This window comes from Apaloderma vittatum, unplaced genomic scaffold (assembly GCF_000703405.1).
Source record: "Apaloderma vittatum isolate BGI_N311 unplaced genomic scaffold, ASM70340v1 scaffold15444, whole genome shotgun sequence".
Lineage (NCBI taxonomy): Eukaryota > Metazoa > Chordata > Aves > Trogoniformes > Trogonidae > Apaloderma > Apaloderma vittatum.
In genome coordinates, this window is record NW_009712241.1 from 1 (window position 1) to 15397 (window position 15397).

The 15397-nt window shown below is 48.2% G+C and overlaps 1 protein-coding gene across 1 annotated transcript; it reads left to right on the plus strand.

Annotated features, from left to right (window-relative positions):
• Positions 1-3322: 3322 nt before the first annotated feature.
• HDAC1 (histone deacetylase 1) lies at positions 3323-13898 on the plus strand. The gene is made up of 13 exons (XM_009867914.1): positions 3323-3441; positions 3852-3969; positions 6891-6965; positions 8121-8259; positions 8878-9019; positions 10217-10309; positions 10616-10724; positions 10828-10968; positions 11409-11517; positions 11624-11754; positions 12505-12651; positions 12762-12810; positions 13172-13898. Exons 1-13 carry the CDS (start codon positions 3367-3369, stop codon positions 13197-13199), a joined length of 1356 nt encoding a protein of 451 aa, XP_009866216.1. The 5' UTR covers positions 3323-3366; the 3' UTR covers positions 13200-13898.
• The last annotated feature ends 1499 nt before the right edge of the window (positions 13899-15397 follow it).

The following is a 15397-nucleotide window of genomic DNA, read 5'->3' on the forward strand; positions in this document are numbered from 1 at the left end:
CGAGGGGATAGGGAGATCTGGTCACTTTGGAGGTGGGGAAAGGCTGTGAAGGATTTAGGATGGCGAGAGGGGCCCGAGGCCAAGAGAGGCTTTGGGAGCCGCGCTGAGATGCCAGAGAAGGTTTCTGGGAGGACGGGGAGCACTCGGGGAGGGTTACAGGGAGGGGAAGCCTCCTTGAGCCATCTTAAGAGGAAGAGGCACTCCTCAGGCTCCCGTTTGGGTCAGCGGCGTTGCTGTCAAGCAAGGGACAGGCCCGGAGGCGTTGGGAGCCAGACCGACCGAGCGGTTGTTTGTAGGGAGTTCCTGTGTCTGGGAACATTGTTTAGTTCTAGCTCTGAACTTGGCTGGATCATAGACTGCCTTTTTTTTTATTCCTTCCCCCTTTTTAAGAAGGGAAGCACTGCTTTGGGGCTACATAATCATCCCATTGGGGTATGTTAGAGCTGGCCAGATCTCAGGCTGGGTATCTTGTGTGGCTTCCCCACTTCTACCCTGTAGTCTGTGGGAGAAATCCTGGTTGTGCCGCCCCTGTCTGTTCCCACCCACTTCCCCTCTGAAGGGGCGACTTGGTGCCTCTGTGATGGGCGAGCTCGTTTTCAGCAGAGCCTATGATCACTCTGTGAAAGGTGTTGTGCTATTCTCTTATTTCGTCGTGGTTTTTAGTCCGTGAAATCAAATAAAACCTTTTTGTCGCTACTTTTCCCTGGTACGTGGACGTGCTCGGTCTTCAAGCACTAAAGTGGGCTCTTCAGACTGCTAGGGCTTTTATTTCCGTGGAAAATTAAATCTAAGCAGTAGGTTTGCAACCTGTAATGACAGTCCTGACTCAGCCGGTGCCTTCAGGAGGGCAGGGCAAGGAGGAGCCTGGAGTAGAGCTCAGCCCAACTGAGCCCAGGTTCACCAGAAAACCGATCTCTGTGCAACATCCCCTCATACCAAAATGGACGGGGATGCTGGAGCCCTGGGCCCTAAAATGCCTGATTTAAGCTTAAAGAGTGCTTCAGGAAGTGCCAGGATGCCTTTCACGTTCACGCAAAAGAGAAAAATGGTCCCCATGCTCACACTTATCCATGGCCTTGGAATATAGTATGTTTGCAAAGAAATTGGTTGGTTTGTGAACAGCTATAAGCTTTAAAAGCTTGTCTTAAATGTGCAATAACCGGTCATTTTGTTGGAGAATGCTCAGCGGGGTTGCTGTCCTCGAAGCGTTCGTTGCACAGTAACGACACAAAGTTAGCTTTACACACTCTCGTCTGTAGCTGCCCTCCCTAATTTACTCTGTGGTTTGGTTTCGGTGCCTTCTTTCCACTGCTCTTTTACGAGCGGCTGGCAAACATCCACAGTGTGTCCTAGGGTGAAAGTGTGCTTTTATTGTCAGGGGAAGGCAGAATCTCTAGAAGCTTTTATTTTCCGTGCAGGGGGGTTAGAGCAGCACAGTCTAGTGCAGTAGTTTCCCAAAGGGAGGTCCCTGGGGTGCTCTTTTGGGGTCTTTTCCTGGAGCCACACGTTTCAGAGAGCAGGAGGGCATCCTGCGCTGCGGAGGAACCTGAGCTGCAGGTCTAGGTTGGATGCAGAGGTTGGGGAGAAGGTCGTCGGGTGTCGTAAGGGCCCTTCGTGGAAATCCTGAGGGGTGCTGAGGGTCTGTGCGAGTTTGAACAGTAACTTCTTTATTTGCTCCCTGTGTAGGGACTTACTTAACCCCGGCAGACAGGAAGAGGTATCCGTTGAGTTCACACACTCTTAATCTGCACCGACATCCCCGAGCAGACAAGCTCGTCTGCGGCTCCGCAGGACTCCCGGGGGGGTTGGGTTTGCGGGGACTCCGAAGGACCCGCGGTGGGTTGGTTTTAGCGGAGCCGACACGAGCAGGCTCTGGAAGGCAGTGTTTGCCCAGGGCTTCTCGCTCACAGCCTGAGGTGAAGATGATGATTTTTTCCAAGCTTCGTGTAGTTTTGTGCCTGTATTTCCTAGGTAAGGTTTTAAGCATCTCTTACTGAGGTCCCCAAAGCTTGATTTAGCGTGGTTTTACGGTAGGGAGAGTTGTCCCAGTAAAATAACTCTGTGCAAAGAACATCCCATTTCACCGTCGCTCCACAGAGAGGGAAGCTCCAGCAGAGGAGTTGTTTGGGTGTGGGATTTGCACCGTTTTCATCTGCTTTGGGTGAAAATAGAGCCGTGTCCACAGGAGGCAGAACTACAGCTCTGTGCTGCGAGGAAGTAGCAGTTTCTCCTCGATTGGTGATGAAATATTAATGCTCCCAAGTGAGTCACCAGCCAGACCGGATTGGGTCTCTTGCTTCCTAAGCTGGTCGGGAGTTGTACGACATGAACACTTTAGTCCTGTTTCCCGAGACAACGAGGTTTGTGCGACACCGCTGCTGCGCGTGGCGCTCTGTGCCTTTCCTGCTCGGCAGCTTTGGGGTCTGCCTCTCGCAGGCAGAAATCTGAAAGTTCCATTTCTGTAAATTTCATGGCAATAAGTACCCTGGGAGAAGAAGGGGAGGGAAAAACTCAGTTTGCGGTGCCTGCTGTGAGCTCCGCTTTTGCTAGGCGGGAGAAAATCCGCGTGCAGAGGTGAGCTGGGAGATGTTTTTGCAGGAAGGTAACTTGGTTAATGCTCGTGGCCCTGGGGTCGCTTGTCAGGTGCGTCTGTGTGGGTGTGCAGTTTCTTCTGGAGGTTTCCAAGCGATAATAAGGGGTGAAAATCATTGAGAAGCTGTAAAACTACGGCTGCTTATTGACAGACTTAACTGCTTTGTATCCTTTCTGTTGGGTAAATAGTAAGAAACTGAGGCAAAGAGGTGACGGGCTCCTGTCTGATGAGTCGTTGTCTGAGCCGGGATTAAACTTGCATGCCTCTTGCCTGTGTGAGGGTTTCTGCTCAGGGTAAGCAGCGAAGCCTGCGAGCTCTGTAAATGTGAGATACCACAGAGGACCTGAACAGCCTGGGGAGGACGTTCGAGAGCTGGTGTTTGCTGAGCAAGGACAGGCAAAAGTGGTGCCCGAAGCTCCTCCTGCCCAAGAAGAGTGGAGCTCCCTCAAGTTGTGCAGCATGATGTTAGTTGCTCAGGCTCTGCCTGGATTGCCTTACCCAGAACTAGCATTAAAAAATTGCCCTGTCTGGCCATACCCTAATTTCCAAATGTCTGTCTTTGAGTCTAGGACAAACTTCTCTTGGATCCATGGAGATACCTACACACGCAGCATGGGAGACCTTGTCCCCTGTGAACAGATGCGTTGACAGAGGATGTCTCTCATGGCTTGCCTGGATTCTCTTTGGAGAAATTCATAGTTTTCCCTGCCGTAACAAAATCCTTTCTTCTCCCAGGTGACGTTGGAAACTACTATTATGGCCAAGGCCATCCAATGAAACCCCACCGCATCCGCATGACCCACAACCTGCTGCTGAACTACGGCCTCTACAGGAAGATGGAGATCTATGTAAGTGCAGGGCTGGTCGGGAAGAGAAATCCATATGAAAGACCTTAGTTTGCCTGTCAGGCTTTAATTCTGATGCTTCAGACTTGTAAATTCTCTGACAAGGAAAGGAAAAAATAACAAAACCAGTTGTGCTGATGTATTTCTGCTTTTTTCTGATTGCTTGTAGTGAGATGTTCTTTACTTCAGATAAGCTTTTCTCCTTGTAACTTAAATTCCTTGTCTAGATAGTGTAATACATTCCAGTCTCCAGTAGTGGCATTTTTGCCTTTGGAAATAAGTTTCTCTCATTTAATTCTGCTGGTTTGAGTTTATTGCTGTTTCTGGGAGTAAATCTGAGACTGGAAATGGGAGTTGGGGAGAGAGATGTGTTTCAAAACAAGCCTTGCTCTTTTTTTTTTTTGTCCTTGCAGCGCCCTCACAAGGCAAACGCAGAAGAAATGACCAAGTACCACAGTGATGACTACATAAAATTTCTGAGATCTATTCGCCCAGATAACATGTCTGAGTACAGCAAGCAGATGCAGAGATGTAAGCCGTGCGGGTGGTGCCGTAGTTCCTGCCAATGTTAAAATCTGTGCTTCTGGGAATTCTAGGCCAGGTTTTAGAGGTTTGTGAAAAGAAGAGTAGGAAGAACCACAGAAAGTTATATTTCTCCTGACTTGGATTTTAGTTTTTTTCTTGTAAATCAAGCATTTTAAAAATGGGTCCCTCTCTCCAGAGCTGAGGAAAACCCTTTGACCTGGCGGCCTTTTTTATGTCTTGTATTTTGATGGAAACTCTTCTAAATTGCCTTTCTGGCTCAGAGGGGAAATCAGCTGCATGTATTTTGTGTTACTGCTTATCTGTAACTAGAGGTATCGAGGTGGAAAAGGGCTGTGTGATTTCAAACAAACAAGCAGAAAACCCTCCAACTTACCAGTTGTGCCCAAAATCTGCAGTAAGTTGGAAGAATTTTCAGGGCGATGGCAATTTGGAAGCGGAGGAAGCAATACCTGCCCATTTTGTGTTAGAATGGTTTGGTTTATGAGCTCTCCGCTCCATGGAAGGGCTCTCGAATGGTGACTTTGTTACAGAAACATTTTTTTGATCTCTTTTTTTTCATCTCTTCACCGCTGAGCTGATGTTCTTTGGCAATGACCGTGGCAAACCGTACAGACAAATAGCGGGGAAGGTTCGATGTTCATTTAAACAGTATTTTGGTCTCGTACACTGCAATCCTCCAGAGCAGGAAAAAAGTTATTTGCCCATGGGGTTTGTTTGTGTGGAGTAAGTGTAATCTCCAATTTAGAAAAAATAGGGGTCTCGAGTCTGAAGTAGAGGCACTTGGAAATCTGGTATGAGCTGAAGGGGATGGATCTGAAGGCACAAGCGCTTAAGAGCAACGAGTAATATGGTCCATGAGTAATATACGTTGAAAGACTCCCTACAGTAAATGATACACCAAATGACATGTACCAAAGTACATATTTACACGAACTGAACTGTTTACCCCTGAAGCAGATACAGCTCATAAACACCCACTCTGCTCTCTGTGGTAGTCGATGTTTTCTGTACTGTACTTGCCACAGAACTGTTTTTACCTGAAGGAGGCAAAATAGGAAAATTAATCTTAAACATGGGGAGGACAGAGCTTCTCTTCAACGAGACCTGCAAAACCGTAGCCTCTGTATGTCAAGAGATCTGTCACAGGAGGCTCAGGACAGAGATGAGGGATGTAGGAGATGAGGTTGGCGCTCCCTTGAACAGCGGCGGGTCTCTGCAGCCTCCTTGGTGCTTCAGCTTTCCTTCCAGGGGAGGAGAGCTGCTGTCCCTTCCACAGGGATGGTTCCACCTTGAATGCTGGGCTCCTCTGGTTGTGCTCTCCTGGGTGGGAAGCTCCTCGCCCACCCACTGCAAGAAGGAGCATCTGTGCCTCTCGCCTTCCTCCAGAGCTTTCTGCTTATAGTCAAGTGATTGACCCTTGTTATTAATATCCCTCCTTGGTAGCGCTGGCTGCTTTGAATCTCCTGGTGGGAGAGGGCTTGACGGGCTCCTATTTACAGAGCAGCTCCTGTCCTTGCCAGGTAGAGCAGAGGGACGCCCTCAAATAGTGTCCATGCTGCCCACAAAATTCTGAGGGGCAGTAGAGGTAAGGAACAGTCTCTGGTTTTGTTCTGCTAATGCCATGTTGCCTGCTTGAGGCCTACCCTGCAACCTAAAACCTGAGAAGTTTAATTTGTTGTGATGGAAGCATGCAGAAATTGATATTTTAAACTCACTTAGCAGGGAAAGCTTCCTACCACCTCTTTTGAGTTGATTATTCAAACTCTGCCCGCTGCCATGCCCTGCTGAAACCATTGGAAAGCAGGAAAAATTGCTTCCTTTTGGGTTTCCTGATGGGTGTTGTCTTTTTCAGACATCCCTGTCCTGAACTGGGACCATTCAGACTCCCTTGTCACACGGTCTTTGTGGCGGCTGTGCACTGATGAGTTTCTGTGGCTGCAAGAACTGTGCTGGTTGTGCTTTTCTCACTAAGCACAGAAGAAAGCATTCTACAGATGTTGTTACAAAAATACAGAATTTTTGTTTGTTTGTAAAGCGGCTCTTACAAAATCTAGCTTCAGCCCAAGTCTGTTGTTACTGTTTTTATTTTTAATCATAGAACTGTTTACAGTAGAAATTTTATCCAGGCCAAAACTGCGGTACTGCTGAGAACTTTAAAACTCATTGTCCAATGTGAAGAGAAGGAATGTACAAAGCAGGACAGAACAGCTCTGGGTGTGAACTTCTCATCCAGTACACGCCGCTATCTTCCCTCGCCCCGCTTTCTCCTGCAGCGCTGGCGCTCTTGGCTTTCCCAACTCCTTCCCAGCCACAGGGCAGGAACCGGGAGCAAAAAACCTTTCCCGCTTGCTCTGGGTTAGTGCGATGGAGCTCAGCGTTAGCTCTGTGGTTGGGCTCTGCTCCCCGCAGAGGGCCCGGGTCCCGGTGGCCTGGCCCCGGTGTGGCTCCTGTGGGATGCCTGGGCGTGCTGGCCTCCGATTTGTAGAGCCTGTGTGTGCGGGAGCAGAGCCCTGTCGACGTGCTGGAGTTGGTGCTGAGGCCGTGTGTGGGTATCACGCAGCTCCTGCTGACAGGATCTGCTCTCTGCCCACTTGTTTTCTGATGTGATTGCCCGGTTTCGGGGTCCCCCATAGCGCACCCCTGTCGGTGTCGTGCTGCTCTCACCAGAGCTCTTGGGACCCACTTTCCTGTTTTCTTATGAGTCAGGAGCATCTCCCCGACAGCAACAACCTTTCAGCCTCGTCAGGCAGTGCTCAGGTTGATAACATTAATGATGTTTTATTACTTGTGCGAGGGGTTTTGTCACTTACAGCTTCCGATCGCTTACTCTTTGAGTCGGAGGGGCGGTTATGCTTTGCTGTGTATTTGTGGTTTTGCCTTCCTAACTCTTTTGTGTTCTTTTCAAGTTAATGTTGGGGAAGACTGCCCTGTGTTTGATGGGTTGTTTGAGTTTTGTCAGCTCTCTGCTGGAGGCTCCGTCGGTAAGCTCCCAAGTCCTATGTTCTTTTTCTCTTAAGCAGTTGTATGTAATGTAGTTCTGTCTCAGAAATAAACTGTTGTAGGTAGGTGAGGGGGAGCCCTGTGAGCATATTTCTGATTTCCTTAATAATCTGATCTGATCTTTTTCCCCGTGTGAGAGTTCAAGCCTTGTGTATTGACAGATCCTTTTACATTTGTTAAGCATACACTCACTAGTCTGGGTTACTTCACCGAATGTGTGAAGGGCTCTGTAGGTGGTTTAACAACATTGCCAGCGATAGAGTTAAAACAAAACCACAGCAGCAACAGGAGTTTTATTAAAAGAAACAGCAAAAAAAAAGTTGTAAAAGGCTTGCTCTGGGCAGGCATAACCTGGAAAGGAGAGTAAAGGGTTACTTTATCTCTTGTTTTTAACAAAAAGCCACTATCTCTGGCCATGTGGCGAAATAGGTTTCAGTAAGCTCCCAGAAAGCTGGAACATTTAAAATGCTTTCACTGTTTTCAAATACTTTGTTGCAGAAAGACTGATATTGCGGAACTGCGCTGCCTGTACAGGCGTTAAACCTTTGTGGCTGCTACTCCCGCAGTGACATCTAGAAGCCTTTATTTCCTGTGCCGTAGTTCAAGACGGACAAGTACTGACTGCGGCATTTTCTGAAGTAGCTTTATACTCGCTGGTCCCACAGCTGTAGGTTCCACAGAACACATCATTTGTTTTGATGCTGGGAGACTTGCAAAATTTGCAGAAAGTTTATGAGAGGTGTGGGGGAAGAGAACTTCCTTTGCCTAAATGCCTGTGAATGACCTACGTATACGTCAGATAAAACCTTTCATGGAAATCTTTCGTTCGGGGCACTGAGAAACCTAAACTGTCTTCAACTGTGACACCGGCTAGAATGGCGCGGATTTGTGCTTGTGCAGATTTCGTACTATGAGACGAAAGTGGGAAGTGGTGGAAAGTGTGTGTGGGCAAAACCGAGCCCACGTTTCTCTTCTCTTGCCTTTTGTTAAGTTTTTTGAGACACTCGGCGTTAAAGCCTTGGGCTCGTGCTTTGTGAAGCACCCAAACGCACAGGGAAGCAACGATACTTCACCCTTCGCTGTCTGTTGTGGGGCCCTTGCTCTGTGCTCAGGTTTTGTAATTCTTCTCCCAACAGCCAGTGCCGTGAAGCTGAACAAGCAACAGACAGATATTGCTGTGAACTGGGCGGGAGGCCTTCACCACGCTAAGAAGTCCGAGGCTTCTGGCTTCTGTTATGTCAATGATATCGTCTTAGCTATCTTGGAGCTCCTCAAGTACGAGTGGTACTCTTTACCCCTTTTGTCTGTCTGTTCTGCTGCATTTCCTTGGAATCCTTATTGCTTTCTTCCCAGTGTGTTCTTTTTGGTGCTTTTTCTTCATCTGCTTTTTCCCAGGAGGGCTTGATGAGCTCTCTGTTGGGATGCAGTGCCCTCTCTCCCGAAGGATCTGTCCAGCGGTGACACTGTGCAGGAGGCACAAGGCTTCAAGTGTTGCGCAGTTGCTCTTGGGCCCTTCTCTCTACCACCCACACTTGGAAAAGGGCCCGTGGCTGTAATATGTGACAGCTTTTGGCTCAAGGCGAACCTTGGTGGGAGGCTAGGGCGTAAAAATGCAGCCTTTTGGCTGAATCTGAATAAACTGAGTTGCGTCTGCCTTCAAAGATCAGCAGCAAAAGCTGCTTTATTTTCCTCTGTCGTTCTGCTCTGCTGGTGGCTGAGGCGCGTGTCCGTTCTCAGCTACGCTTTCACCTGCAGGCTCTGGGGAGCGAGCTGCCTGGGGGCTGTGTGGCATGGGGGTCAGCACCGGGGTCCGTGCTCCTTCCCTTTGCTCTGCTGGTGAAGGCAGCTTCTGCTCTGCACAAATGCACTGGTTTGACTCCGTTCTGATCCTAGGTATCACCAGAGAGTGCTGTATATTGACATTGATATTCACCACGGAGACGGCGTGGAGGAAGCTTTTTACACCACAGACCGTGTCATGACCGTGTCCTTTCATAAGTACGGAGAATACTTCCCAGGAACAGGGGACCTACGGGTGAGAATGATGGCTTAGCAGAAAATCACCTTGAAATTTGGTCTCTTCCATCTCTTTGCTGTCATACTAATTTAACTAAAGCCACTGCTCTCCTGGATTTTTCTGCTCTCAAAGTGGCAAAGGGCAAAGGCGTGTATATGGGAGGCAGCTGGCTCCACTTTTGGAGTAGGTGCTTTCTTCCTGTGACCATGGCCTCGTATAATAATAAAACGGAGGCTTTGGAATCAGTTTCTTAGCAGCCTTCAGGTGGGATAATGCTCAGAAAAGGGACTCTGAGGATGGCACGTTGGTCATCTGTAGCTGCTTGCAGGCTAAGCTTGGTCACACAAGCTTTTGGGGGAAAGCTTATGAGGCAGAATTTCTGTGCAGGTTGGTTTATCGTGCTGGCGTTTCCTCCTGTGAGTCAGTCCTGCACGTTAAGGAATCCGGGAGTAACTGCGCTGACTGCTTGGCTCTTCCAGGTTAGATACAGGCGTGGTTCCCTTTGGGACTTCTGACGTCGCCAGAGTGCCGTTCTCGAGGGGTGAAAGGTTCTTTACCGTGGGGTTTTTTTTATATGCTTTTTAGTGGAATTACATTTGTCTGATCCGAATTCTCTTGCCTTCCACTTCTGAGTTGTGTTTTTTCAGCTCTGCCCAGAGTTGGGTGCTAATGCTGTGAACTTTGGTGCAGCTGGAGCTTTCTTTTCTGGTGTAGCCACTCTGCACCACAAATGGAGTAATTCTTTTTAATAAAACACTTGGATATGAGAGAGATAATGTAAATGTAAAACTATATATATTATCTTAAAGTAAAAATAGATTCTTTCCATTACTAGACTGCACGGTCAGCCCAAACTGGTATTTTGGGCTGTGCATCTCCGCAGCGTACAGCTGTGGAACTAGAATTTTGGCTGCTGGTTTTACTGCTGTGTATGAGAGTGGCTGTTGTGAAACATGAGGTTTCTCAGTGAGGTGAGGTGAGAGCCCATGTGCTCGTGCTCAGAGCAACACGTAGTTGTAGATTTTCCTTGACACTGAGGACCAAATGCACCCACTGATGCCAAATAAGCTGCTCTTGGAGCTGACTGGAAAAAAAAAGCCCAGGGCAGTGTTTGTCTGTGAGATTTTGCGTTTGGCTCACACTGATGGGAGTCCCAGACTTCCCTTGCTCTCTTGTTGCGTTTGGTTCTCTGGTGACTCGCGGTCTCTCCTGCAGGATATCGGTGCAGGCAAAGGCAAGTACTACGCTGTCAACTATCCCCTGCGGGACGGAATCGATGACGAGTCCTACGAAGCAATATTCAAGCCAGTAAGTGAAGACAGCTTTGCTGAGCGATCCTTTGTGCATCCTGCTCTGTCACTGGGTGGCTCGTGGAGCCGTTCTTTGCGGGGATGGATTCAGTCTTCTGAGATAGGATTCTTCAGGGGTTGTGTTCCTCCTTAACAATCGCAGCCTGTCGTCACTGAGCGGCTCTTTGTGAGAGCCACCAGTACAGGGGAGTCAGCAGCTGTGGGAACACTGGGGCTGTCTTCATGTCACTTGCTGACATGGACATGACTGTGGGGCTGTGACACTGTCCTGTGGTGAGTGTGTAACAACGGGTTTCTTGTTTAGGTGATATCTAAAGTGATGGAGACCTTCCAGCCTAGCGCAGTTGTGTTGCAGTGCGGGTCAGATTCTCTGTCAGGGGACAGGCTGGGTTGTTTTAATCTGACCATTAAAGGTAAGAGTGCCCCGTACAGCACAACGGATGTAATTAGATTTCACCAAAAAGTTTGTTCTTAGGCCGTGAGCTGTGACCTTTTCCCCTGCTGCTTTCGCTGCAGGTCATGCCAAGTGTGTGGAGTTTGTAAAAAGTTTTAATTTGCCTATGCTGATGCTGGGAGGAGGTGGCTATACGATCCGCAACGTGGCTAGATGCTGGACCTACGAGACTGCTGTGGCTTTGGACACCGAAATTCCCAATGGTAACTTTCCCCAGGAGCCTCTGAAGCAAGACTAAGGGACAGTGACACTCTAGTAACAGAGCTCAGGGAAGTGATGTTGCTGTGGGAGAGGCAGCAACCCTAAGATGTTTCTTTAGCTTTGGGTTATTGCTGTGGAAGAGCTTTTGGATTCCCTGGTTTGCAGTAGCTGTTCTTGTTTGCATTTCAGTCCTGTAGCTCTCCCCTCCAGCAAATGGCCTTCTGCGGAAAACTTTTGTGTAAGTCGATGGCGTAAAGCTGCCAAGTAAGCTTTGGTTGCCCTGTTGCTAAGTTGCCTGTTTTGATCTGAGTTTAGGTGTAGGAGCTGAAGCTCTCATAGCCCAGTTGTGCTTTTATGTAGCACTGAAGTACAGGGTGTTTATGGGGTTTCATTATTGATCCAGTGGTAATTTGGGATTTATTCCTTTTCAACTCACCTGCAGAACTTCCCTATAATGACTATTTTGAGTACTTTGGACCGGACTTTAAGCTCCACATCAGTCCCTCGAACATGACTAACCAGAACACCAACGAGTATCTCGAGAAGATCAAGTAAGTGTTTGCTCCTCCTGGCGAGACTTGACACCTTCTTCGGGGGCCCTCGCAGCCGTGGGTGGCATCTTGCTGACGGAGGGATTCCTTTCCTGGCTGGCTCTAGGCAACGTCTCTTTGAGAACCTGCGCATGCTGCCTCATGCCCCTGGTGTCCAGATGCAGCCAATTCCTGAGGATGCTGTTCAGGAAGACAGTGGAGATGAGGAGGAAGAAGATCCTGAGAAACGCATTTCAAGTACGTGCTTGTCTCCGGCGTGGGTGCGCTGCCCGCCTGGGAAGCGTGCTGCTCCTCCTCAGAGCCTGGCGCTGCCAAAGCTGACCAGGATCAGTTGGCTGGAGAAGGGTGCAGGCTCTAAACAGAGTTACCTCAGTAAAAGAGAGGAAAATATACGATTCAGATAAATCTCCCTTCTAAAGTCCTTCAGTTTGAATCTGTTCCCACCTTTCTGATTGGTTTTGTAAACTAAAGCAATGATGCTGAGCACTGCAGGGCTGAGAGATTTATTTTCCTTTGGAGAAACGGTGCTTTTGCCAGATGATTTCCATAATGGGAGAACGTAGGCTTTCATGTGAGAATTAAAACAGTTCCTGTGATGTAGGTGCTGTGACAGGATCCTTTCTGGGAGACTGTCAGGTTGGGTCCCAGAAGTTGTCTTCCGCAGTGAAAATGCTCGTTCGTATCCAGATTGGCTTTGAGATCTGGCAGACGGATTTTCTCAGCGTGAGGTCGGTTAACCTGCTTACGCCGTCAAGTCTAGACATCACACTGTACCTAATCCAAGTCGCGCGTGTGATCTTGATCTCGGGCCTGAGCACTTAGGAGCGATGAGTTAAAAGATACGACAAGTAGGAAGATGGAAGTGTTTTTATCGTGGCCTAATTCTGACTCACGTAGGCTCGTCAGTTCGTTGCTGTGTGTAGGTGTGCTTGGAGAAGTCAGTGCTCGGTATCTGCTGAAACAACCTCTTCTCCTCTTTGCGCTCAGTCCGCAATTCTGATAAGAGAATATCCTGTGATGAAGAATTCTCTGACTCTGAAGATGAAGGGGAAGGAGGGCGCAAAAACGTCGCCAACTTTAAGAAAGCTAAGCGTGTGAAAACCGAGGAGGAAAAGGAGGAGGAGGAGAAGAAAGGTAGGTGTGACAGCTGGGGCTGGAAGCCCTCCCTGCTCTGGCCCTTTGCCTGGCAGGTGCTCTCCTGCTGCAAGACTGTGTGTCTTTTTTTTTTTTTTTTCCCCCCGTAGATGAGAAAGAAGAGGAAAAAGCAAAAGAGGAAAAAGCAGAGCCCAAAGGGTGAGCTCTGGCACGGCGATTAAAGCCAGGCCTGTACTTTGCTGAGCATCTGCAATGCCCCCCGGGGGGAAGTGGCACAAGTTGGGGGGGGTTGAAGGAGAGACGTGCTGGTTCGGATGGTTTTGTCACGGGGCTCTTAACGGGAAGAAGTTGGCACGTGTAGAACAGCGCGGCTGCGAAAGCCCTCGGTGAAAAGGGCTTAAAAATACGGAGCCTACGCTCAGTAATGTGATACAAGTTTTAGATGCAGATGGGCCATATAAGCAGCGTTTTTAAGGTTGCAGTTCGAGCTCGTTGTTGAAGCTTGGGCACAGCCCGAGGTGCTTGTTTAACCCGAATTCTTCCCTGCTTGCTTCCACAGGGTGAAGGAGGAGACGAAATCCGCCTAAGATGGCTGCAGCCGGACAGTTCCTGTCAGTGCGTAGTTGTCGTAGGTTAGCTTTTCTGGTTGCCTCCCATTCCACAGGATTTATATTTTATATATGTTTCTGTATATATTTCTATATAAATATATAAATGACTTGAGAACTGTAAATTATTCCTTGCTGCACTCCGCTGGGAGCAGAGAGGGAGGATTCTGCGGAGTAGACAGACCTGCACTGCCCAGATTTGGTGACTGGGAAGTTTCTTGCCTTCCACTGCCTCCTTAGTGTGTCTTTAAAAAAAATCACTTCCTTTCGTTACTCTCTCCTCCAGAATAACCACCCTGGGAAAAGAATAATTTAAGTAGAAGTAGTATCTGCATTTCAGGTTAGGTGGAAAGATGGCCATGAATTTTCTTTTTTCTTTTTTTTTTTTCTTTTATTTTGTGGGAGAACACGAGTTCCCAAATGAAGCCTGTGAGAGACTTTGGTCTTCAATTTGATTCCACCGTGGCAAGTAACTGCAAGCTGGTGCTGCTTCTCAGGGTCAAATAGTGCAGTTCTTGAATAGAGTTGGCTACCTCCCTGCAGCAAACTTGTGGAAAGAGATGAAGCAGCTTAAAAGCGATCTGAAAAGCGCTTTAGTGAATCGGCCCGAGAGCCCTGCAGGTGCAGATCTGGAAAATGCAGGATGAGAATCGCCCGAATGCGGTGGTTGACATTTTCCAAGATCTTGTCGATCCAGTTAGCGCAGCAGCATGGTGCGTCTCGAGCAAGAGAAGGGATGAGATCTTTTATACCTTTTTTTCTATACCTGTTGCCCCTTTTTGGGGAGGGGGAAGTGAGTTACTGCCCGTTTGGCCGCCTGCTTTGCTTTTCCTGCTTGTCCTGCCTCGGCTCCACGTGCCGGGAATGCGCTTTCTCGGTCCTGATCCGTGTCCTAGGCTGAAACCACTGCAGAAATTCCTGACTTTAGTCCAAAGGCCAGACTGAACGGAGCCCAGCTGGTGCGTGTTGCTGACTGAAAACTTTCCTCTGAAGTTACAAATGTTTTCAGCTCGAACCTTTCCTCTTGCTCTCAAGGCCAGTAAACACGTAGAAGAACCTTTTTATCGGCTGTCGGAGCTGTTATCTTTAGAAGGGAACAGCAGATGGGGCTCTGTGCATTTTTATAACTGCTTCTCTTCCTACTCCCACGCGCTATCTCACACCCAAAGGTCTTTGGTGACCAGAGCTGGCCTTTGCATCTCGTTTGGTACCGGCTGATCATGAGATGAGCTTTTAGTGAAACGCTTTGCAGAAGCTTTGCAGGCGGTTCTGACTCGCTGCTCTCCTTTCTCAGGGGCATTCCTCTGTCCCTAAGAGGATCTGTACCTCCCACGGAGCGCTGCGGAGGGTTTCAACTCTAATAATGCTGCTAACTTAACACAGGTTATTTTTTAAAGGTTTTATTTTTTTAATTCCTTCTTTTCCCTTTTCCACCGTGAGTTTTTTAGTCTCTTTGAATCCGAGTGATGCGTCACTCCCGCTCTTCAGTGTTTGTATGTGAAGCGAGAGAGATCGGTGTATCTTTGTGTCGGGGAGGGGGGGGGAATATATTGTGGTTTTCTAAAGATGCTTTTATTTTGAATTTTGAGAATCTTTGTAATAAAACTGGTACATTTCTACGGTTGGTGTGAGTTTGTACTGCTTTCTGCTGAGAGGAAACACTCCGAGTGGGAGATCAGTTTGTTTTCAGGAAACGGTGCAGTAGCTTGGTCGTGTCATGTAGGTCCCAGCAGCAAAATATTCCAAAATAAGGTGTTGGAAAGAAAGGTGAGGCGTGATTACTTTCCCTCCTCTGTCAGGAAGAGGGCTGCGTTGGTTTAAATGCATTTTATCTGGAAGGTATTCTGTGCTGCGTGTGAGAGATTGCTCTAGTTTCCTTTGTAGGTGTTTGTTGTTGGTGGTTTTTTGGTTTTTTTCTCCCATGTTTTATAAAAATAGCTTTGAAATTCTCTTCGTGACCCTCCAGGGAAAAGGTAAGTCAAAATGCCACAGCTTTTGTTTGCGCTCGCTTTTCTAATAAGGGTCACTGGGGCAGGTTTTCTCCCTCTCTTCCCTAAATTACAGCTGGTTCCCATCCAGCTGATGTTAATTGGGTTTGCAGATGTTAATTGGGTTTGCGGTTTGGTTGGAGTTACGGCTCACGCTCCGAAAGCAAAGGTAATCTACAAAAAAAGGAA

Bases quoted from the DNA above. Each gene is read 5' to 3' on its own strand.
- HDAC1 (XM_009867914.1), top strand. From the start codon at position 3,367: ATGAAACCCCACCGCATCCGCATGACCCACAACCTGCTGCTGAACTAC. The intron at 8,260-8,877 runs GTACGAGTGGTA...TTCTGATCCTAG, and splicing joins GCTATCTTGGAGCTCCTCAA to GTATCACCAGAGAGTGCTGT. The intron at 10,725-10,827 runs GTAAGAGTGCCC...CTTTCGCTGCAG, and splicing joins TTTTAATCTGACCATTAAAG to GTCATGCCAAGTGTGTGGAG.